The sequence below is a fragment of the Vicugna pacos genome, chromosome 33, assembly GCF_048564905.1.
Source record: "Vicugna pacos chromosome 33, VicPac4, whole genome shotgun sequence".
Classification (NCBI taxonomy): domain Eukaryota; kingdom Metazoa; phylum Chordata; class Mammalia; order Artiodactyla; family Camelidae; genus Vicugna; species Vicugna pacos.
Genome location: NC_133019.1, coordinates 9,199,442 through 9,224,354, shown reverse-complemented (window position 1 = coordinate 9,224,354; position 24,913 = coordinate 9,199,442). Strand labels below are relative to the sequence as shown.

Genomic DNA, 24,913 nt, shown 5'->3' with positions numbered 1-24,913 from the left:
TAGAAGCAGGGCCAGCAGCAAACGAGAGAGGTGGGTGGTTTGAAAAAAGAGATCTCAGACAGCTGGTTTCCCCTGTGGTTAATTGGACATGCGCTGAGCAGCCTGGCCTGGCATCCACGAAGTAGAGAGAAGCAAAGTCCTGGCGTTCTGAGTTGCACTCGGCTGTTCCCTGGTCTGTGCAGCTCTGGGCGGGCGCCTCTTTAGAGCCCGGAGTCAGAAGAAGCCCTGTTTGTGCATAGCACTGTTTGTGTCCACATTCGGATTGGGGTTGGCTCAGCTGAGGACTGTCCCAGAGCACAGTGTGCCCCACACTCACATCATCATTTATTTACCCATTAATTTATTAATTCCCACCTCACACACTTCACAAGGGCTGATGGTTCCAGGTGATGTGTATCTAAAGAGAAATAGAAGGTTTTCCTCCACTCTCATGGGGTCCACCCACCACTGGTGAGATACACAAGCAGACAGCGTGATGTTCCGGACGCTGTGTGAGAAGTGCGGTGGGGGCGTAGTTTGGCTTCCTAGGGGTACATTTCATTCTGCATGACAGTCAGGCTGCAGAGACAGTTCCCGATTTTCCCGGCTTGACTCTTCTCCAGAGTGCATTTGCATTCCAGGCGGGCTTCTCTGAGTGTTTAGCACAATTCTGGTCCTCTTACACCATCTGTCGGTACATATGTGCTCGGGAATGCGGCGGCGTGGCCAGCCGGCTGGCTGGAGCAAAACACGATCAGGAAAATAGACCTGCTGCCAGGAAGTCGCAGTGCCCTCCCCAGACATTTAACAGTGACTCTGGGGCTGCTGACTTCAGGGATGTGGGCACTCTAACATTCCTTGATTTGTGCAGGTCATTTGGAGGTGTCTGTATGATTCAGATAAAGCATTTGCAAACAGGAGAATATATCCAGGACTCCTGTCGACAGGGGCACGTGCCCCAGATATCAGCCCAAGCTTGGCCGAATCCGTGTAGCATAGCCACCCAGCGTTTATTCAGTACGTTGCTCACAGAGTTTTTTTGTTTTTGTTTTTTTCTGCTTCTCCTGCTGGTCTGCTTTTGACGTGTGCTATCCGTTTCATCAGAAGAGAAACAGGAAATAATATTGTAATTAGTTCAGATCCTCAAGACCACATGAGTGGAGGTTGCTTCTGTCCCAACTGGATTTTTGTTACTGATCAAGGGCTTCAGACCTTCCAAAGTCTGGTCTCCCCAGCCGCAGCCATCCTGCTCTCCTCCTTTGAGTCTCGTAGTGTTGATCGGCCATCTCATTGATTTGGCACTTGTCACATACCACCTCCTTTTGTTACTTACCTTTTCATTATATGCCTAAATTCCTCAACTCATTAGGCAAAAAAATCCAGTTGAACATGTTTGATTGTTCAATAAATAGGTCATGTACACTTAGTCTTCCAAGATTGCTTTTTTTCCTCCCCCCTGATTTGTATTACTCGAAGGGGTCGGGTAGTGTGGCCATGGCACAGCCCCAGCGGTAGGGGACTCTCTCGTTGTGCTCTGTTGTCAAGGACAATGCCTGGAGCTCAAACATCAGTGGCAGGGCCCTGGATGTTTGCAAGCTGTTGAGACTGGGACTGTCAGGCGTTCAGGCCCATGCTGGGTGGGACTTGAACGTGGATCTGTTAGGCAGCACTTCAGGTCAGTTACACAAACATTTGTTGCATCTCCACGATGAGCCAGATGTTGTTCCAGCAACCGAGGATGCAGACGTGAGTGAGGCATCCTTTGGGAGCTGCCCGGTCCCACTGTGGCTCTGGGATGTTTCTGAGCCAGCTGGTGGGAGAGACCGGGGAAGGACTTGTTAAAAAATGGAGCTTCTGACCCAAAGCTTACCCACCATTAGGGAGGAAGTGGGTAAAATCAGTAACTCTCATAAGAGGTTTAGTGGGGATGGAGGTGGGAACATTGCTTAGAGTAGGAATTAAATTTTGGGTTTTTTTTTTTTTTCGGTTCTTTTAAATTATTCATGTCTTTCTGGCCCTGATTAGCACAGTTAACTAAGAGTTCACTGTTACGTGCCTCAGCTTCTGCCTTGATTCTCCACCGAGGCTGTTTTCTTTGTTGTTGTTAATTGAAATTGAGTAAGTGGAACGCTTTGCTGGGCCTGCATATGCATGTCTGAAATGAGTAAAAAAGAACCTCTTCGGGGAGCCCCTGACACCTTCGTTCCGCATGCTGTGGCCGGGAGCCTACCCAGGAGATGCAGTGCTCTTCAGAGAAGGGGCTGTTGTGGTTTTGTGCTCTGACCGATAAACAGATTCAAACCCAAGTTTATCGGCCTGATCGTGAGCGAGGAGATCAGTTTCCGTTTCTTCCCGGCAGTTTGCCTGTCAGCGTAATATTATTGGTAGTTACTAATAATGCCTTGGACTTTGTCCAAAGCAGCTTTCCTCCTGGGAGAGTTCTGATTTCACAGGGCTTCCCTCTAGGAGTCCTGAAAAGCTATCGCAAAGACTCCACCCAGCAGAGCAGCTGTCTTTTCTGGACCTGAGTTCTGGAAGCCTCTTCACCGTTCCAGAATGTGGGAGGCGGCAGTTAACCTGTTCGCTTGATGGCAGAACCTCATCTTGTGGTACCTTGGTCAGATGCAGAGAGAACCACCTCCCGCCCCACCTCCACCAACTTCATTCTGTCCCCCATGTGGTCTCAGCCCCTTGAGTGATAGGGGAGCAGGTGTTCTTACCAACTTTTAACTGTTAAGAAACAGAGATGGAGTTAAAAAAAAAAAGAAAATACAGTTCAGTTCATTTAATTTTCTTTAACAAACGTTAATTAATGCCCCTCTGTGTTCCAGGAGAAGTGGCAGGTCGGAGGGGCAGAAGAGTGAGGGGTCTTGTTCGTGATGAAACGCAGTCTAGTAGAAGATGCTCATAAAATCAGGTCATTTAAATATAGTAGGTATGTTACTGAATGAGCCAAAGCTACCGAACCAAACTTGGGTCCCCTGGTCCGCGCGCAGTAAAGCCAATCTACTGATGCCAGGTTGTGGTGAAGGAAAGTGCAGCATTTGTCGTCACACGCCAGGCAGTGAGGCTGGGACAGCTGCTGCTCAAATAGCTCAAACTCCCTGATGGGCTTCAGCAAAGCGCCTGTAAAGGCTTGGGTGAGGGAGGGGTGTTGGAGGGTAGGTGATCAGCTGGTGCACAGTTCTCTGGTTGATGGTGAGGTAACAGGGTGGGGTCACAGGGGTTAACATCATCCACCCTTAGGCCCCAGGAAGCCTGGGGGCTGTGTGCTCACGGTCATCAAGTAGTTAATGTCTTCCATTAGGTGGGAGTTTCAGCTTCTGTAAAACAACTCAAGGATGTGCATCAGATACTGTTAGGTAGGTGAGGGCTAGGGTCCTACATCTTCTTTTATGACTCTTAGGAATATAAAGATGGCTTGGTTTGTTTTCTTGCAAGGTTCTCATCACTTCCGCTTCACCAACACAAGTTCTCCTTTAGGGATCAGAATTCGGTCAAAAATAGATGTTCCCTTAACTGTTGTAGTTGATAACGTGGCTGCCCTGTCTCCAAAATTCTGAAAAAGCACCATTTTCTAAATGCACAATTTATTCTCCGATCCAAGGCTGTGTTTGGCCGTGCACCCACTTTTTCATCTCGTTAATATGTTATTGTCAAAGTCTTCTGGGAACTTCTCAAGAAACGGGATGATTCATTTCCTGAGGTTATCTTGAGTTCGAGGAGCTCTTAAGTCGAATTAACCTGGCAGTGTGCAAATAGATGACTTCCGGCCCCATCACAGAGCGGAGGGCTGTCTCCCATCATGTCTGGTTCATTTTGCTTTCAAGATGGTACTAAGCCTTTAGCTCAACACCCTGCCACAGGAAGGAGATGGAATGAGTTAACCTAGCCCCATATCTGCTTCAGCGTTAGCTTAGACCAAAAGCAGACCGGATGAGAATGTCTTCTCTTTGGAAGAACTCAGTACCCCTGACACTTGTTAGGTTGCCTCGTAGCCCTCCCACTTGGTTTAACCCATAGCCTTTCTACTAATTTTAGTAATCTCGACACGAGAGAGAGTGTTTGGGTTGAATGATGCTGTGAAGAGATGTATGTCAGGTCCTGAAGATTGTAAGTGAGTAAAACTAGATTCTCAAAAATGTGGGGAAAGTGAAAGAAAAGAAGCGTTGTATATGATCAGAATTAAAGAGAGAGACCCAGTAGCTCTGTGACCCTAACGAGCCCCCTCTCCTGCACTGGTTCCTCGCGCTGAGCATCTCCCCAGCTTCCTGGGTGATGAAGCCAGTATCACCTTTTCCTCTCCCTCCTGCTGCTCCTCCTCCTCCTCTTCAGTACAGAAGATAATTTAACATCAATACAATTCCGTCAGCGCTGCTTATTTTTTCAAGGGCTTGCTTTCTTGTCTGGATGCAGTCTGCCTTGGAGACTTTTCTCAGGACGCACTTTCCTTCAATTTTAAGACTATGAGAAAAGTTGGCAAGATGGTATAAAAATACTCATCTTACCTTTACCTACACCTTGTGTAACAATCACTAATTTTTTTTGTTTTTTTGTTTTCTTTGGAGTGGATACTGTTTTTATTACCCTCCCAGGTTTGCAAATCACGAATTGTTAGTATTTTTTCTATTTGTTCTACTTCTGCCATCTGTTTACCTATTCTGCCTGTCATCTATCCATCCATTATCTTTTTTTTTTTGCAGAATCATTTGAAAGATTTGCAGATAATGTGCCCCTTCACAGCTAAATACTTCAACATATACACATCTTCAATAAATAAGGGAATTTTTCCTACACAATCAGAATGTCATTAGCATGCCCAAGAAGATGATCGTGAACTCAGTATTCCTCCTAGACTGTATTTATATTTTCTCAGTTGTCTTATGTGATTTATAGCTGCCTTTTTCGCCCCAGTCCGGGATGCAGTCAAGGTTTACCCGTTGCATTTGGTTGCCATACCTGTTTAGTCTCTTTTAACGTATAACAAGCCCTGTGCCTCTGTGGCTGGTTGGTTTTTCATGGCCTCGATGCTTTGAAGGCTCCAGACCAGTTGCCACGCAGAGCGCTCCACGGTCTGAATTGGTCCAGCTGCACAGAGGAGAGCATGGATGCTGTGTTATCCTCGGTGCTTTGTCCAGGACATCCATTCTGTCACATGGCCCCACAGTTACTAATGCTGAATTTGGTGAGGGCTGTAACTCTCAGAACGTCCACTGTGAAATTACGCTCCCCCCCCCGGCAGTGAATGTGAGTTGGTATCTTTGGACCATGTGAACACTCTGGTCTCCAGCACTCTTTCACCCACCCAGTGGTTTTAGCATCCCGTGAAGATCTTGTGTGACCCAGCTGTTACAGTAGGGGTTACAGAACAGTCATTTTTTTTTCTCATTCTATGATTTTCAACATTTATTAGATAGCATTGTAAATTAAGGAAAAAAATTTTCCTCCTCCCCTCCTCCCTCCCTTACCATTTAGAGCCCCGTGCCCTGTTTTCATCCAGTGTATAATTTGTTACCATCACTTCTCTCTTTTATGTTCAAATTTCCCCACGTTGGCCGGTTGGAGCCCCATCGAGCTGGCGCCTGTGTTCTCGCGTGCCGACTGCTTCAGTCTCTGAGCGCTTCCTTGCTTTCTGGCACAACCTGGAACTTGCCCGGCTTTAGCCCAGGGTCAGCCGTTTCTCCAGGGAGTCCAGGTTCCTGCTACTGGTGAATGTGATCTGGAAAGCAGGCCCTTTGCCTGGAGATTTACCTGCAAGGATCCTCTTGTTACTCTTGGGCAGGTACAGCACCAACGAAGGGGAGACGTGGAAGACGTTCGTCTTCTCCGAGAGGCCGGTGTTCGTGTACGGGCTCCTCACGGAGCCTGGCGAGAAGAGCACTGTCTTCACCATCTTTGGCTCCAACAAAGAGAACGTCCACAGCTGGCTGATCCTCCAGGTCAACGCCACGAATGCCTTGGGTAAGCTGCTGCCTCCTCGGCCCTTTCCCGGGGAAATTGCTGTTGACCGCAGCATTACTTAGATGCCATGTCCTCAGAAGAGCTTGCGAGCCACTGAAGAAGGTGGCACCTGTGCGGTGAGTGAGTGACAACTCCAGAGGCCGTTACTCGGGCAGTGCTTCATCGGGCCATGTGTTGATTTTTGTATCCTCGTTTCCTCGTGGGCTCACTGCCTCGTAGTAGGTGTAGGTATCTGTGTGTTGCATGTGTGAATGAATAAATGCTTGAAAAACATTCTTCCAAATTAGCAGTCCCAGTGTGGTAAATACAGTTCAGTGGGTCGCCACTGCTAATGCTGCAGGGTCCTCCGAGAATGGTCTAGACTCTCATCACGATCCAGGCACGGGGCGTGTAAGCAAGTAAGCAGGGAGCAGTGCCACTCCTCAGCATCCTTCCTCCCTCCTCGTCCCACGTCACCCTGCCCCCTGCTGCTTTTCTGCCTCCAGCTGCGTGCAGTGTCCCCTGGGCTGCCCATTCACTAGTTGAAATCCTTTCCATGTTTCAGGATCCAATGCCTGTGGCTGCTAATATCCCAGCCAGAACATCCCAACCTCCCCTCTTCTCTGTGTCCAGAGCATAAGTGGACTCATCACACCTTGAGTCACAAATCTGTGTCTGTTACCCTGTGTGTGTCATCTGGATCGCCAGGTGTTTGGACCCAGGACCCTGCCCTGTGCGTATCTACAGCCTGCCCACTGGGCAGCCCGATGGCCTTCCAGTCAGTAGGGGTGCTGATTTGAATGACATTGAGTTGGCAGTAGTTCATCAGTTGTAGGCAGCATTTAATCTGACCAAAGACACACATATGAAAAAGACATGTTTCCAGTATAGACACCCATGTACTCTGGGCTCCTGTGGAAAGCACTCTACTTAAGTGTCGAGGGAGTGTGGGTAGGAGGGACTGTTCCGGTCATTTTACCATTTCTCAGCCTCCTTCCATGAAGATCCCGTACCTTCCAAGCAGTGACAGTGAATTCTCTCGCTCTTGGGCCATAATATGAGGCGCGTCCACACTGCCTCGGAAGCTGGCAGGGCATGTACTCCTGAACGATACCATCTCTCAGGGATGCAGCCTTCACCTCACTCCCTAGAGATAAACGCCTCTGGGCACCTGTTTCTAAAGGGACCTGCAGAATCTGCTAAAATCTTTCAGAAGTTTAGACAGCGGGCCCCGAAGGTGGCTTCCCTCTTCCCAGCTTTCTCAGATGGACCCCGTGGGTTAGGGGCACCGTTTTCATTTGTGTGGATGTCACCCGGCCTCAACGCGAGCCGACGTGAGGGCCGGGCAGGGCAGGACAGCCCACGTGAGCCGTCTCTAATGCGCCATCCTGCGCTTCCTCTTCCTCAGGGGTCCCCTGCACCGAGAACGACTACAAGCTGTGGTCCCCGTCTGACGAGCGGGGCAACGAGTGTCTGCTGGGACACAAGACTGTCTTCAAACGGAGGACGCCCCACGCAACGTGCTTTAACGGGGAGGACTTCGACAGGCCGGTGGTCGTGTCCAACTGCTCCTGCACCCGAGAGGACTATGAATGGTTGGTGCTTCGTGGATGCCGGGGATTGAGTTCTGTCCTGTTCCCTCAGCGGTGTGGGGAGCAGACCAGGGCGTGGTCCCTTCCCCTGAAGAAGGGGAGGGAACCCTAGGAAATGGGTGTTTATTAAACATCCTTTATGAGCCAGGAACTGTGCGAGGCACTCCGTGTAGTTCTTGCTGCCGTGTGATGTGGCAGAGGTGTTGACACCCGGGCCAGCTGCAGTGATTTATCCAGGAGTGGATCACTCTGGGGTTTACTTCTGAGGCCAGCGCAGAAAAGGAAGGTGCTGAAGGGTCCATCGTAGATGGCTCCTTTTTCTTGGCACCCTATTCTAGAGGGAATTCGTTTCTTTATCTGAAACGAGGGGATGTTAGTGTACATATAGTTGTATATTCGTTAGTCCTCAATAGTGAGATATCCAAGGCACTGCTTGAGAACACTGAGAGTGGAGGAAACGCCACGCACACTGATGCCTGTGACGAGAGATGGAGAATGCAGGGACCTTGAGGGGAGAAACGGGTGCTTTACTGTGCTCATTGGTAGGAAAGAGGAGACTGATCTGCTGTTGGGGAATCAGGAAGATTCTGGAGGAAGCAGTGTTTGAGATGGCTTTAGAGAAGCACGTGGATAGACGGACAGGAGCGTCTAAGACGACGGAGCAGCTGTGTGAAGGTGTGGAGATAGGAACGTGTAGTTGGCAGTTCAATTTGGGTGCCTTGTTGGGTGGATGAATCAGGGTCAGTGAGCAGAGATGGAGCTGGAAATACAGACTACGGTGGGGCAGGGACCGTGTTTTGTAAGCAGGAGGCTGTCTTTGGAAGCTTTTGAGAGCTGGTGGTCAGAACCCAGCTGTAGGAAGATGATTCTCTCAGTAGAGACAGGCTCCCGGAGCCCAAAGACAGCCCCCCGAGTCTGATCCAGCAGGAGATGATTATTCCACATCATGCAGGGCTGTCCGTAGAGCGTGGGTATTCATCATAAGCACATAACTCATTTTTCAGTAGTGGCTGAGGCACAAAGGAACTGAAGTCTGGGACTTTGGGAAGCCACACTTATCTTGACTAAAGCCAGAAACCTCTGATGTGCTCTAGTCCAGAGGTTGGAACAGGACCGTGCAGTAAGTGTTTTAGACTTTGCAGGCCGTGTGGTCTCCCGTGCAGCTGCTCAGCTCTGCCTGCGGTACCCAGAGAGCCGCCGTCAGTGAACCGGCTGACAGGGCTGGGCCGTGACCTGACGGCTCTATTTACAAAACAGCCAGCCAGACTCGGCCAATTCCAGCCCCAGACTGGTGGTGCCCCTGAAACGTACGTGCATGTGAATCACCTGGGATCTTGTTAAACTGCAAGTCCTGATATGGTCGTCCTGGGGACCTGCAGTCCTCTGGGCTCCTGGGGACCCTGGTGCTGCTTATCTGCAAAGCCACCCTCAGAGCAGCAGGGATTTAGACGGTGCAAGACCGGAGTTCCCACAGCAAACTGTGTGGTCCTAAGATAACGCAGACGCTTCTGCGGAGAAGCACAGAGCTGTTTGATGCTCCCAGTGATACCCTTTCCATGTCCCTTTGCTGCCTTCTGCTTTCCCTTCGGTAACAAACAGTTCTAATCAGAGATGCTTTGCGGGTCTGGGGTACCCCCTGGATTGGACTGAGACCACAGAGGCCCCGATCATGGAAAAGACTACTAGCTTTCTCTCCTCTCTTTTTTTATCCCCATTAAGTTCTGCAAAATAGAATGAAAAATATGTAAGAAAATCTAACAAATCTTTGAATTTTGTTTTTTTTGGATTACATTTTTTTCTCTAAAATCTGCTCCCCTCTCTCCCCTAAAACAACAACAAAAAAACAAAAGCCAGGGGCTGATCTGGTGTGCTTCCTGGGAAACTGGCCTGACTCCCGCTGGTCTGCCCTGCCCACCAGCTGAGACCCCCTGGGCGCTGCATGTCCTCACAGAGACCAGGACCGGCCTGCCCTGCCCCTCTTGGAGTTGGGCTTCAGGCCAAATGAGATCATGGGGGGAATGACCCACGAAGGTGGTGCAGGGTGTACTTCAGGCCTTCATCCTGTGGGTTTTGCTCCTTTTGCCGTGGCCTCTGGAAGACAGCCACCCTGCCTGCGTGGCTCTTAGAAGTGTTTGGTGGTGTTGAACTGTGGCAGCGAGGAGGGAGGGGTCTGAAGGGGACATGAGGAGAGGAAGTGAGAAGCAGCCCGCTAGGAGTGTCTGTCATTAGTCCTGCTCCTGAGTGACCTGTGCACTTGGACGTCAGCTTACGTCTGACAGTCCTTTCAGGCCTCCCTGGGAAGCCCAGTATTGGCCCATGTGCTCCCTGATTTCAGGGGTACTTCCTGTTACATCTTTGTGCCCCCACAATTGCCAATAAGAGTGATTTTCAAGCCCTAGACTGCAGCCCCTTTTAAATAAGCAAGGTATTTTTATGGCATGACCCTGAGCTGCATGTTTGTATACGTGGACACATACATCTAATTTAGACAGAAGTTTAATGAGATAACATTTACTTTAAAGCGCCGTGAATTTTGCAGTTTTCTGGTCTAGACCCTCCAGTGTGTTTTCACGGCCCACTAGGTCATGGTCCACAGTCTGAAGAAACTGCCTAAGAAGGGTGCTTTGCCATTGGAGGCAAATGAGTCATGAATGCTCCACCCAGGCCCCCAGAAGCGGCCATTCAGTGAAAATTCACCTGATTTAATGAATGGGACCTGTTTGGTACAGTAATAAAACTGCTTTCTTCTGAGCAGTTCTCTGCCAAGTGTTAAATGTGGATTTTGACCTGATAGATACACAAGCCCCTCTGCCCTGAGCTTGTAAATGAAGCCTTTGGAGTAGAGCCGTGAACAAGGCAAACCTCTCTGAATTATGAATTTACGGTCTGGGCCAGGCCTTGGAGAGTACACAGCGCAGCTGCCTCACGCGGGGGTTGTTAAATCACGCAGTCAAGCTAAGACTCAGCCTGGGACCCCTACTTCCTGCCCCAGGGCTTTGCCCATCAAGCTGTGTGGCTTGACAGATGTGGTCCCCCAACTGCAGAAGGTCTTGGAGAGCAAAGGACTACTCCCCCCAGTGCAGACGGAGGGCCCAGGCGATTTTAGGGAGCAGGTGGACATGGTCTTAAATATCATTGAATCCTTAGTTTAGGAAAAAGACTATTCTTTTCAGTTTCTGTTTTAATTCTTCCAGTCGTGTCAGGAGAAAGTCTCACTGGGTGTTAATCATTCTTCACATTTGTTAATTGCTTTTAACAAAAAGAGGGCAGGCCCAGAGTCTTTGGGCAGGAAACTGGATCCAGCTGAAAAATCTAGTATTGCTTTTGGCATAATGCTCTGTCTTGGTTTTGTTTATGTCATATGATACTGGTTTTCCAATTACGGCTCCGATAAAAAATTTCTTTTGAAAATGTATTGGTGTAAAAAAATTGGGTATCCTTGAAAGGGACATGGCAAGTAACTGATAATAGCAAGGTGGGCAGCGTGGTGGACATCACGGGGTGGGTGGGAGTTGCCGAAATGCCTGATGTGTGCAAACCAGCGGCCTTAATGAACCCCAATTGCCTTTGCAGTGACTTCGGCTTCAAGATGAGTGAAGATTTATCATTAGAGGTTTGTGTTCCGGATCCTGAGTTTTCTGGGAAGTCATACTCCCCTCCCGTGCCTTGTCCTGTGGGTTCTACTTACAGGAGAACCAGAGGGTATGTCTCACAGAGGTGGGCTTGTCTGGGACATGAGGGGTCTGCACTTGGTGTGGAGAGAGCAGAGTGGACCACCTGGGTTCCCCCCACACTCTCAGTGCCAGAATCCCAAGTTAGCAGGTTTCAGGTAGCTTAAGCAGTATTTAAAATTATGTTTGCAACTTCCTCTGCGCGCCCTTACAGCAAGTCTAAGCCTCTCTATAATGCTAGCTGGATCTTTTTTTGGCAGGGAGGGGAGGTAATTGGGTCTATTTATTTACATATCTATATGTACATATTTTTAATGGAGGTACTGGGGATTGAACCCAGGACCTCGTGCAAGCATGTGCTCTCCCGCAGAGCTCTTATCCTCCCCACAATGATCGTGTCTTAAGTCCATGAACTTGAGCAAGCGCACGTCTTCAGAGCAGTGTGCTGAAGAGATGCGGTTGACCCTTGAACAGTGCAGGCTTGAAATGCTTGAAATGCACAGGTCCCCTGTACGTGGATTTTTTTTCAATAAATAGAGTACCTGTCTCTTCATTTTACAGATCTTTAGCTGTGGGGAAAAGTTTGGGTTTGATTAGAGATCACACTGTGTAGAATCACAAGGCCTAGGATCTGAGTCCTGATTCTTTTCAGACTTTCAGTTTCCTGCCTTTGGGTGAAGTCGTTGATCAATTCCTTTGTTTTTGAGGGAGGGATAGCAGTACGTGGATTTTCAACTGTTTGGGGTCAGGTGTAGGGGGAGTGGTCGGCACCCCTGACCCTCCCGTTGTTCAAGGGTCAGTGGTATATGTGAAGCTCTTGCCCTGGGCAGTACTCCAGATTGCCTGGGCTGCCTGATTTGTTAACAGGCAGAAGCGATTCAGAGGGACTTAGCATCCTTCTTCTTGCTCCAGTGGGACGTGAATAGATAAGCTCTGTCGTCCATGGATAGGAAAAAGTTTCCGATTACAAAGGCGTCATGGCTGTTCTCTGATGTTTCTGACTCCTTGCCCTTGGTGGGGGTGACAGCTATCGGAAGATTTCTGGGGACACTTGCAGTGGAGGAGATGTGGAAGTGCGCCTGGAGGGAGAGCTGGTGCCGTGTCCCTTGGCAGGTAAGACATGGTTTCCTCCCTTTGTCCTGTCGAGACACCGTTGAAGCATTTCCATGATCTCAACCGGCTCTTCTAACTTCATGGAGAGAAAGAATGGAAGTTACAGGCACCCAGAGCTCCCTTTACCCGCTAAGCTCAATATCCAAACGACATTGATTTATAGGCTTATGGCTTATAGGAATGGAAGGCACTTTTTGAGGGAAATCCTTTGTGTTCATGTTTATTTGGCATCTGGTGTATCCTGGGCGGCATGGGCACTGAGGGGTGCCCGGAGGCTTCCTGTGTATTCCTTGATCTGTTTGTCCTATAAAGAGACTTGTGGCTCTCTGGGAAACAGCTAAGTGGTCTATCTTGATTCTTATAATAATAATTATGACTAGTATTTTAATGAAATTTTGCACGTTTTAATGTACTTTTCTGTGTGTTGTCAATTTGATCCTTATAACTACACAATGAAACAGATATTTTTAACATAAGGAAGCGTGTTCAGAGGAGAGAGTTAATCAGCTTATTTAAGGTCACACATCTGGTAAGTGACAAAGCTAAATTTCAGACTCTGAGCCCCATGCTCGTCCTTGGACATCACCCAAGTGGCAGATAAGTGTCATTCCCATTCTTTGAGATGATCATTATATGCCAGCTCATTAGGAGGCACAGTTTTGGAGCAGGTGCATGTGCTGTAAAGGTGTAGCACGTTGCAGACGTCTTCAAGTTGATTTAGTGGTGGTGTAGGTGTTGAGGTGTATGTGCGATGTAGATGTGAAATCATGAAACCTTAACAAATAGCTGATCTCTTAGCATCTTTTCTTTCTTTGCTCTGTTTCTAGTCTTATTCACATAGGGCTTCTCGTTCCACTGAGCCCTCCCTCCTGCTCCTGCCTCTCGGTGAAGGTGCGGGGCTGGGGGGCCAACCCCATTAGTGGTGGGGGGGTGAATTGTCTGCTGCAGGCAGGGAAGAGCAGCGCTCTGGTTCCCTCGCTGCTGCCAGCTTGCCCTGGTGTTTCTCACGCTAAGCTCATTAGTCCCTTAATTTAATCTTCCATCATTACCGGAGTAATTAACATCCCTCGCCGTGGAGACTTAACAAGAACACGGCTTCGCAGATTCCCGCACACGAGCAGATAATACTCAAGTAGTCGCCTCCCGGGAGCTGTTCCTGATGAGGGCTTGGGTGAGTCGGGCTTGAGTGATTGCTCTTAAGGGGCTGGAGTACGTACTTTTGTAATAAATATTTCTGAAGATAATTCAGCGAGGGACGAAACAGTTTGTTTAAAACTGTCTAAACTGGTGGCAAAGCCTTTTTCTCTTCGGATAGGAGAAGAAAGAACAGGGAGTGAAGTGGGAAAAATCTTATTCATAGTAAAAGCCACCTCCTAATTTTTTTTTTTTTAAAACGCATGGAACAGAAGGCAAGGTTGTACCAAGAGAGGAAAAGGTGGGCTGAGGTGCAGCCGTTGTATGTTGGCCATCATGAGGTCATCTGGTCATCTGCAAGGATTTTTAAAAATGAAGTAATTTTTCTTCCTTAGAGATTAGGGTAATAACCCACATTTCTAGGCTGTGCTCAAGTATGGCTGGGATTGGCCAAGAACTCTTGTTTCTTTTCCAAGTTAAGTATTGCACATGAAACACTATACCTAATCCTAAGGCAAGAGTTTCTGGACTCAGGCTCTACTCGAAAGGCACTTGTGGATTAGAAGGGAAGAAAGCCAAACGAGGTTTATAGATGGTAGGGAGCCACGTGGAGTGGAGGGCTCGCGGCTGTGGCTGCGTCTCCATGACTCTACGTGGCAGCGTCAACGAGAGTCCTTGATCCCGGCCTCACGTCCAAAGTCGGTGGTTTTCATCTGGACTGCACCATCCACTGGGAATTACAGTGGGGATGTTTTCTTGAAAACCAGAGGGAGAGATTAATTACCATGTGGTGCTAGCTTAGATCCTTTTGAAGTGAAGTGATACCAAAGGGAGAGAAGGCAAACTTAACCTTTGGTAAAAATTGTGGGTAGTTTTTTTTTTGATGCATTATCTACATTGAAACCTTTATAAGGCAGAGATGGCTAGTACATGTTAATTCATTGGATGGAATGAGAATGGAATGAATGAAAGGAGAGAGGGAGAGAGAGGAAACAAGAGCAGAGGGATTCAGATTTGCGACTTGGTCCCAGATGCAAATGCTGCCACAGTGGATGATTCAGACATGGATGCGGGTGTGTTGCTCATCTCCATTCCCTTGGGAGAATCTGGAGGTTTTCCAGGCTGTCCCCAAAGTGGAAGAGAAGGAACGCCAGCTCTTCCAGTTACTAAGTTGTGTGACGTGAAGTCAGTCTCATAAGCACTCCTGGCTTCTATTTCCACAGCTTGAAACATGGCACCATCAGCGCCTGTATCAGAAGAGGTGGCATTTTGTAGTGGTTAAAACATAGATTCTGGGTCCAGACTGCCTGAGTTCAAGTCTTGGCTCTGCCACTTACTCTTTGTGTGACCTTCAGTGAGTTGCTTAACCTCTCTGCTCTCAGTTTTTTCATTTGTAAAGTTGAGTTAACGGTAGCTCTTCCATTGAAGAGTTGTTTCATGGATCAGACAACGCCTAGGATGGAGGATGTGCATTGTGTGAGTGTTAAGTGGAAATAGAACCTTTGTTGCTGATTGTGTTGTAAAATGTTTTCTAAGTGGTCAAGAAAAAAATGTATTATTATTGTTTTGAAAATAAATAGGTCGATATAAGTGCTGTATGTCATTGTGAGCATTATTGGATGGGTGAGTAAAGAGACCAGAAAACTTAGCTGTGAGTCTTGAGTAACTCGAGGTCTCTGGTCAACAAGATTATGGTGCCATGTGAAGCGGTCCTGTGACGAGGTGGGATGTGCTGAGCTGGGTAATTATTATGTCAAGCGTGCAGACCGAGCTCTGAAGGATGGATGCTGGAGTGTGCCTACTGAGTGGATCTAGATTTTTTTTTTTAAATGTAACAAGTAGACCCTTTGTAGACAAAGGAAACAGAGTCACAGGAGTTTAAGGAACTTGCCCAAGGCAGAAGTGTGAGTCCTTTTCCCACCTTCGAAGTCCTATTCCTACATTCCCACTCGGTCCAGCCATGTATGGTGGCCGTGAGGTTTATGTGTGAGAGCAAAGTCAGGGCCGGCGTACGAGGACCTCTTGAGCATCCCCCGGGCCCACCCTCCCTGTCGCCCTGTGTGTCTGCAGAGGAGAACGAGTTCATGCTGTATGCCATGCGCAAGTCCATCCACCGCTACGACCTGGCTTCGGGAGTCAGCGAGGAGCTGCCTGTCACCGGGCTGCGGGCCGCCGTGGCCCTGGACTTTGACTACGAGCACAACTGCTTGTACTGGTCCGACCTGGCCTTGGACATCATCCAGGTGCGTCATCCCTGGGTCTGTGCCTTGTGGCTGCCCAGTCCTGGTAAGCTTCTTCAGAGCCCCCAAGGAGATGGGCATTCGAGGTTTTAAGTCATCTCAGGGCCAGTGGGTGAAACCTTGGAGGAAGGACAGAGGGAGCTCCAAATCTTTCTTATAAGTGAGGGCTCGCTTTTCCTGCTGGGAGATTCTAGGACTGGGTATGTGGGATTATGAGTCTCCCCACCGTACCCGCTGCCTGTTCAGCATCCTTCTTTGTGAGCCGCGACAGTTACATTTGACTTGTCCATCGTTCACGTAATTATCCACTCTAGCTCTTCCAAGCACAGTCAAGAACCAGGAAGGAGTGGGGAGGGTATAGCTCAAGAGGTAGAGTGCATGCTTAGCATACACAAGGTCCTGGGTTCAATTCCCAGTACTTCCTCTAAATAATAAATAATTGGGGCGGGGGGAGAAGAAGAACCAGGAAGGAAGCTGTAAAGATCGCTGCGCACACAGGCCAGACAGATAGTCATACACTGGCACTTGTGCATTTTAAAGGAGAGCTATTTGATCTTTATTCATTGTCTATTTAATGCTTTTGGAAAAGCACTTCCAACAAGTTTTACCTGGACTTCAACCCCGCAGAAATTTTAGTGCTCAGGTACTTGACGGGGTGGGGAAGGGGGACCCCGCAATAGCCCCTGACGGCGGAGAGCCTCTCGAGGGAGGAAAGACTATAAAAAGCAGGAACAAGATCTTAAAAATAACAGCGGTCTGGTTTCATTTATTTTAAAAGCAAGCAGACTCATGCGTTTCAGGCCTCTCCACCCCGTTACTGTGATAGGGCAGAGCTTGGTGACCAGTGTTCCTGGTGAGAACGCAGGGTAGCAGAAATGATTCAGCTCCGTTTAGTTATTCTGCTTAAAACAGGAAGCTGAAGTCCGTTTTAGAGATGCTTTTATTATTCATCTGGAACATTTACTCATAGAAACCATCTCCTCCCTTGCCGGTCAAGCCAGTTGAAGAAAGAGTTGCCATCCAGGGGACTGACTGGGCCGCAGGTCATGTGACCGTTTCATGGTGTCTCCTCTTTTTCTCTCTTCAGCGCCTCTGCTTGAACGGGAGCACGGGGCAAGAGGTGATCATCAGTTCTGGCCTGGAGACAGTAGAAGCCTTGGCTTTTGAGCCCCTCAGCCAGTTACTTTACTGGGTGGATTCTGGCTTCAAAAAGATTGAGGTATGTGTGTTCCCTGCTGTCCTGAGTTAAGCAGGCAGGGAGCACCTGGGCTGGGAGGCAGGTTCGACACAGAGGCGGGAGCCGGTGTGTCAGATTCCTCTGGAGATTCTCTGAGAGTTCCAGAGAGTGGAGGTCCCAGGTGCGAGCAGGCTGCCTGAATCTGTCAAACAGAGATGTCCTCAAGATACCTGAATGCTTATATTTTGGGCAGCAGAAGCCTAGAGTGGTAACAGTGATGATGGTAATAATACCATAGCGTCAAGACTCTAATATCATGGCTGTCAGTTAGCGTAATAAAGATAATCTCACGATCGCCGTCATCGTCATTGTGTTAAATTAATGTTGAGGAGCCCTGTTGGAACCACTGTGAGTGAATTACTTGATTCACTTCTCACAACCACCCTGGAAGGTTTATCCTCACTTCACCTGTCTGCACTTTAGCTCCGGGCGGTCACAGGAAGGTAAGAAATGGTCTCGAAACCACCCAAGTCATTATCTCATTGTCACACTCGACTCCTGCACGTTCCTGGGGCCCTGTCTCAGCCCCGTGTCCACGTGGAGGCGTGACATGCAGGTTACCGGAAGGCACAGTAGAAGCCAGGAGACACAGAGCCAAGAGAAGTTACAGGACAGAAGCCCCAGACTGGAGAGACAGATCTGGTCTCGGGCTTGATTCTGGTAGCCGAGCCACTTGTGGTGGGGGGTTTATCCTCTCTAAGCGTCAGTTTACCCCTCTGTCAGGTGAAGTTTATCCTCTCTGTCACTTGACAAGTGCTTCTTTCCAGGCGTGCTGTGTGCCAGGTGTGGCTTTAGGTCGTGATGATACAGCGGGAGGCAAGATGCAAGTTCCTGTGCTGAGAGATTAGGTTTTAGTGGAGGAAGCAAAACAATGAAGAGATGAGTCCACCAGTCTTTTTGGTGATCAGTGCAGCAAAGAAAAGTCAGACGGGGCAGTGTACTCGTGTGACTAGGGAGAGGAGGTGTCTTGGAGGTGACATCTGAGCCAAGCCCTGACCGAGGAGAGGATGATCGGGGTGGCTGAGAGAAGGGAATGGAAAGACGCACAGACCAGGGACACGCCGAGCCAGGGCATTGGTGGTCTCGTTACTGCTCTGCCTCACCTTTTTCTAATCGAGTGAGGTCAGCACGTGGCTGGGTGCTGGAAGGAAGTAGGCAGAGCTCAGGTGTCCACCCGCCCATGGCCTACAGCTCACATACTGTATGTGAAAACGGTGTAAGAAGAGCTGGTGGTGATACTGTGAATGCCCCTGGATGGAGGTGGGTCAGGAGGGTGCAGAGGAGGTGGGCCTGGCAGGGCATTTTAAAGGAAGGATAGGCTTTGACTAGAAGGCTAGCAGAGGACAGGCGGTGGTAGAGGGATGCGTCTGGAGCCGGGAGCCAAGTAGGAAACTTTGCAATGGGAGTCCTTTAAGGAGCTCAGGGCCATCTTGGCCTTGTCCCTGCTTTCTTTGCCAGGTAGGGAATCCAGATGGCGACTTCCGACTCACCATCGTCAACTCCTCTGTGCTCGATCGGCCCAGGGCTCTGGTCCTCGTGCCCCAGGATGGGTAAGTGAAGTCCATGTGTGACGGGTTCTTGGAAATGCAAACAGCTGGAGTAAAAGTTGTTTGTGATGATATGGCTGAAATAATCTGTGAACTGCAAGTCTCGGAACCATAGCTTGGTCGTCTTGGTCAGCTAATTCCATCCTCTTTCTGCTAGAAAGCCTCAGACTGTCTCTAGGCGCCCCGCTGAGGGTGTTTCTTTAATGAGGGTAGTGTTAAAACCTCTGTAGACATAGTCAGGCTTGGTTGGATGTTGTAAGGAGCCTTTATCTCTTTATCTCGAGTTTCATGTCTGATAACAAACGTTTAACCCATTCCATCTTTTTTCTGCCCCACCCCCAAGCTTGTGTTTTCTCACTGGCAATTTGCATGCAAAGATTTTTTTTTATTAATTTATTTTTAACTTAAGGAAACATCACTAAGAGGGAAATTCCAGATTAGACTTTATAGCATTTATGATTGAGGGTTAGATCTATTTTTAAAAGAAAATTCTGAAAGTACTATATGTATTTGATTAAAAATATTAAAAGAGAATAGAAGTTTGTCAAATGAAAAAAAAAATTTGTTTTCTTCCTTTCTCTTAACCCTTCCCCCTCACACTTCCTAGGGGTAACCACGGTTAATAGGTTCTTGTGTATCATTCAGAATTTATTTTCACCCACGTACAAGTACATATCCTTTAAACACACGGACACACACATGTGAACACACATCAGATAGAATCATAGGACATTTGCTATTCTGCCTGTTTAAAAAATATTTAGTGTGGTTTGCAGATGGTTTTATGTGAGCACATGTAGATATTTGGGCTTCATTATATTTTTTTGTACGTATTATAATATACCAGTTTATAGATCGACATTTTGGTGTGTGTGTGTGTGTGTGTGTGTATATATACACACGCATAAAACAAATGTAGCTAGTACGAACAGCCCTGTGGTGAACATTGTTGTACATTATCTGTGCATAACTTGATTGTATCTATAGATACATTTCAGCAAAAGAATTTCTGGGCCAAGTAATTAAGTGGCCCTAAGTGTCATAGAAACAGCCTGCAATGGCCGTGCTGAACTCCCCGGCTGGACTGTTGCAGAGGGTCTTCGAACCCCTTTACAGACATGTTTCAGCTCCCATTTCCCCAGTTCTGACGGGAGGTGTGTTCTTCCCCGGTTTCGACCAGGGTGATGTTCTGGACCGACTGGGGAGACCTGCAGCCGGGCATCTACCGGAGCAACATGGATGGCTCTGATGCCTACCGCCTTGTGTCGGAGGATGTGAAGTGGCCCAACGGCATCTCCGTGGATGACCGGTGGATCTACTGGACGGACGCCTACCTGGACTGCATCGAGCGGATCACTTTCGGCGGCCAGCAGCGCTCCATTATCCTGGACAACCTCCCACACCCCTACGCCATCGCTGTCTTTAAGGTGGGGCCTCCCTTTTGTCCAGCATCAGGCGGTCTGTTAGCGCAGGGGAGGAGCATCCGGAGGTGAAGACCCTGCTGCCTCCGGGGTTCTGCGGGGATGCGTGTCTAACGTCTAGAAAATCAGCTTGTTTCTGCATTTGAGGCACTTTCTTTCCCCCCGTAGGGAGGGATGTTAGACAGACCTGCCCGGGGTCCAGGATGCTTACTCTTCACCTTTCAAAAGGTTAAAGGTCGAGGCTGCACCGTGTGAAAACTCCCGGGTTGCCGTTCAGTGTGGGTAGCCTCATCTTAGCTCCGTGTCTTGGTCTCTCGTGAGGTCTGCTCGCTTCCTTCCCTGTTGTCCTGAGATGAGCTCCGCCCGACCCCTGCCTCCCGAGTGCCTGTCACTTCTGCTTCAACCCTAGAAGGCAAAATGCTGCTTCTCAACCTGGGGAAGCAGGTTTTGTACTGAAGCGTTGGTTGTGGTTGAATGATTGAACCTGAATGCTTATCGGATAGTTTCTTTTGGGTGGTTCTTCAGTGTGGATCTTTGGTGAGGTTTGGATAAAATCACTGACTCTTTCTTTTCAGTGGAATTTTTTTACTCTTTTTTGGTTGGGGGCAGTTAATCAGGTTTATTTATTTTTTATATATATATGTATATTTTTGGAGGTCCTGGGGATTGAGCCCAGGACCTCGTGCATGCTAAGCACACACTCTGCCACTGAGCTGTACCCCTCTCCCCTGTAAGTGGAATCTTGATCAGGTCTGCCATCCAGCCAGTGAATGCTAGGTGTCCCCTACACGGTGGAGCTCTGGTTCTTACTGGGCGTCCAGAATAAAAGACCAAAGAGCTGACTAATGAGCGAAGCTTTTCTTTTTAGAACGAAATCTACTGGGATGACTGGTCACAGCTCAGCATATTTCGAGCTTCCAAACATAGCGGGTCCGAGATGGCGATTCTGGCAAGCCGGCTCACGGGGCCCATGGACCTGAAGATTTTCTACAGGGGGAAGACAACCGGTAAGACGGCATCTCCTCCTGGATCTCTGTCGGCTCCATCTCCCGGAAGGGGCTGGGTCTGGGCAGTCCCTGCTCCCGCGGGATCTGGCAGCCTGCATCTCTGTTGTCACGACAACATGCGCATTATTTAATTTCTTCCTAATGACATCTTAATTTCTTTCCTAATGATACACAAACAGCTGGAAGACAGCATGTTTTTGCCTGCCTGGAGTGCTGGTGCTTGGTGGGTAATTACACCCTCCTCCTGCCTTTGGCCCCTGGCCGGTGGGTGGTGTGGCTTCTGTCGCAGCTGGAGAGCCCCGGCGTGTGCTTAATCCCCGTTTGGCGCCCTGACAGGGAGCAGGCTGTGCCACTTCCCGACAGGAGTCTCGTCCTCTCTGGCTGCTCGGATGACCTATTGCTCATTGGGACCCACTTCCCTTGCAGCGCCAGGTGTAGTCATATGATGCCTTAATTAGCTTGTCGTGTCCCCCCTCCCCCCGTGAGACGCCAGACCTCATAAAGGAGAGTTTGTCCTTGTGTTTGCTCGGTAAATTTTACCGATGCCCAGCACTCAGTAGGTGCTCAGTTCATACCTGAAAGAAGAGGAGATGAGGAGGGGAGGATCTGAAAGATGGTGGGCTGAGACTTCCAGAACTGCTGGAAGACTTTGACCTGCTGGCCCCAGGGTCCAAGACTATACGGTAGAAAGCCTTCTTCCTTCCTTCTCTGCCCTTTCTCTTTGTTTCTCCCCCAGCCATACTGTTGATTCTGGAGGAGGGAGATCAGGATACCTACCCCCAAGAAGAACAGGCCCTTTAAGACACGCCCTGCTTATCTCAGCCAGATTGAGTAGAATCCCGGGGTCAGCTGACTCCCCGCTGTTGACAAACTGCTAGGTTTCCTGTTTTGAACGAGACTGTTGAGACTGTTTTGTGGGTTTCGGCTGGCCCTGCGCTGAGAGAAAATTGACAAAGGGAAATAATACGGTTATAGATACCATCATTAGCCTTTTGGGACCAATGAAGAGAGCATGAGAACGCTCTTGAAAAACTGTCAGGTGTCCTAGCGATGTAAGCCTGTGTCATTGTTACGTCTTCACAGCTGACCTGTGCGGTGGGCGGGGCGGGCCTTAGGATCCCTGGTTTCTGGATGAGGGAACCAGATCTCTGACTGGCTGGCCTGCCCAGAGACCCCTCACTTGCTGAGGAGCTGAGCTTTGGTCCCAGTCCTGCCACTGAACGAGGAAGTCTTAGAGGAGGTGCTGGTGTTTAAACAGGGAGAGAGGAGAGACTCATGGCTTCCTAGCCCCGGTGGCTGCAATCCAGGGCTTTGAACGGAGGACACCCAGCCCTGCTGATCCGCCTTGCTAGCAAGCCAAGTGAGTTAGCGTTTCTCGAAGTTACCACCCAGTCCAGAGGAGCAGGTCTTCACTTTGATGAGTGCCTGCAAGCCTGTGCTGGCTGAGCACACAGCCACAGCTCCTGCAACCCCAGCTTCAGAGGAACCAGTGGACCGTGGGCTCCCCACCCCCGGGGCGGGCTGCTCATTTCATGCTGGCGGACCTGCAGCCATTCCTGTGACCGGGGAGTTACTCTGGCTAGTTTAAATGAAGGTGACCCTTTGAGATGTGAAGGGGAAGCCTCCACCTGTCTCCTGCATCCAGGGGACCTCCTGCCCACAGAGAGGCAAGTTTGTCATCTCTCAGTCAGGCCAGTTTGGGTTAAATAATCAAAGCGTTTGCTGTGGCATCTGGCTGCCAGCACTGCCTCTGGGCAGTGGGTGCCTCCTGGCCTTGAACGTGTTTGCTCTGTCCATGCTTTTTAGGACACAGAGTATTGCAAACTCGTGATGCATTCTGGCAATCGCCGGTGCCAGTCGGTCTTTATGAACTTTGTTGTCTGCTCCTGACATGTACGGAGCTTCATACTAGCCACGTGTAAATTAGTAGTCACAGGATGACTCTGGTTACTCAGGAGTTTTGCTGTGTCATGAGCGGCACACTTATTTGCTGTGTCATGAGCGGCACACTTATTTGCTTAATGGGCAAATGTAACCTCAGTTAATCGCCCTCAAATCGATGTGTACTATTAATATTCCCATTTTATGGATGAGAACATGAAAGTCAGGTTCATAAGTTTTCTCCATCACGCATTTAGTAAGTGGGAAGAATTTGAGCCATGGCCTAAGGTTCAAAGCTTGAACTTCAGTAAAACCATCCGGCTCTGTTCCCCCTCATCTGTTGTTGGACTCGCAATGCCCTGGTGTACGACAGGGGTTTAGAATGACTAGATTTTGATTGATACTTGTTTATGAAAACTGGAAACTTTGTCAATTTGGAATATTTGGTTATAAACGGATGCATTTTTTGTCTTTATATTTGATTGATTTTTTTAATATAGTTTTATTGAAATTTACTTTTCATAAAGAGAGCTTTTTCTTTAAATGGCTTACTTTGCACGGCAATTAATATATTCAGTTGCTGCAGCAATGGGTTAAAATATCTTGGAGGTCTTGGAATTCTCCTTCAGAGCCTGCAGGAAGCACACGCTTTAAAGTATCTATAATGAGGGCAAATATTCGTTCTATGAGGTGGATTTGATTTGATGATTGTCCAGCAGGTTGTAGATAGTTGAGCAAAATAATAGCAATTTTGGCTCCTAAACGGGTTCTGGAGGAATTTTCCAAGGGGGAAGTCTGGAAATGTTCTGAAAAAGGCAGTGAAGATATGGTAGGGCTAAGTGTTTGGTCCTCTCGAGGGATATCTTTGGAGATGAAGGCTGTCAGTTGTCCGCTCTTCACAGTCTCACCGTGTTCACCCAAGACTGGGCATCGTGCGTGAGGGTCTCTGGCTCCGTCCCGCTGGGACTTTGCTGAGCTCTTCCACGCCCTCCCAGCTCCTCTCTGACAAACGCTGCTGTTCTCTGTTCTCTGGCTTTGTACCAGCACACGTGCTCCTGCGCTGCCTACCTCCTGGGGTCAGGGACTCGGTCGGCTTGGTTTGGGGTCTGTCCCCAGTCCTGCCTCTCAGACTGCAGCTTCACACACGTCTCTTTCCACCACTCTCCTGAAGTACTGCATCTCACCTTGACTTCATGCTTCTGTCTCTTGCTTCTTTGGGTGGGAACGTTTGGCCCACATGTGAAAATGTTCACGCCTTATTTTACAGACACAACCCATGTGAAAATACTCCTCTTGTTGAGGACTTAAAAAAATTTTTTTTTTAATTGAGGTACAGTCAGGTATAATGTGTCGGTTTCTGGTGTACAGCACCATGTCCCTGTCATGCATACACATACATATATTTGTTTTCATATTCTTTTCCAGTGAAGGTTATTACAAGATGTTGAATATAGTTCCCTGTGGTATACTGTCGAGTACTTTTGAAATATTCTGCTATGGTTTAATTTCTTGGAGCGTCAAATGATAGGGCATCCTTTGAACACAAAGGTCATGGTCCAGATCCGTCTGGGGTTGCTTTTGGTTACTGGCAGCTCTGCATTCGGTCCTGCAGCTCATGGCAGGTGTAAGTGAGATAAGGACCGTCTCTGCCTGCCGACAGGTTGGGAGGACTGATTTCTGGCATTCCTGCTCCAGCCAGCAGATTGCTCAACGCTGGTGAGCCGGCCTTTAGGGTGAATGAAGTCACTTGCAGAACCCTTTTCAATGTCTCATCACAGAGCTCTTTCTCCCTGGGTGTGTGTTTTATCTGTTTGGTAATGCCCTGAACTCTTGGATCCTTAACATCAAAGCAACAACTGTTGCTCTGTCAGCGGGATTTTTATCTTTATGTGTCCTGCCAGTTACACACCGACGAAGTGCCAGCACATCCAGGCTCCTGAGTGTATCGTCACCACCCGCTTCCACACTCATTGTCACCGGTGAGCCCTGTTCTCTGACCTGCAGGCCAGGAGAGGCATGGCATAGCTCCAGTGTTGGCTGGATGGAAACAGACTGCTTGGATGTGACTCCAGTGGGGTTCTCTGTCCACGAGATGGCACAACTGATGAATTGTCAGCAGTTGAGTTTTACCAAAGCGACTGTGGATTTTTC

The 24,913-nt window shown here is 48.7% G+C and overlaps 1 protein-coding gene across 1 annotated transcript in view; it reads left to right on the top strand.

Annotated features, from left to right (window-relative positions):
- Positions 1-24,913, top strand: part of SORL1 (sortilin related receptor 1) — a 147,895-nt gene that overhangs the window by 63,286 nt on the left and 59,696 nt on the right. Inside the window, exons 13-21 of the mRNA XM_072954152.1 lie at positions 5,762-5,940; positions 7,328-7,514; positions 11,085-11,213; positions 12,210-12,295; positions 15,500-15,672; positions 16,757-16,888; positions 18,365-18,456; positions 19,634-19,880; positions 20,743-20,881. Coding sequence (XP_072810253.1) covers positions 5,762-5,940; positions 7,328-7,514; positions 11,085-11,213; positions 12,210-12,295; positions 15,500-15,672; positions 16,757-16,888; positions 18,365-18,456; positions 19,634-19,880; positions 20,743-20,881 — 1,364 coding nt within the window. The remainder of the gene's footprint in view (positions 1-5,761; positions 5,941-7,327; positions 7,515-11,084; positions 11,214-12,209; positions 12,296-15,499; positions 15,673-16,756; positions 16,889-18,364; positions 18,457-19,633; positions 19,881-20,742; positions 20,882-24,913) is intronic.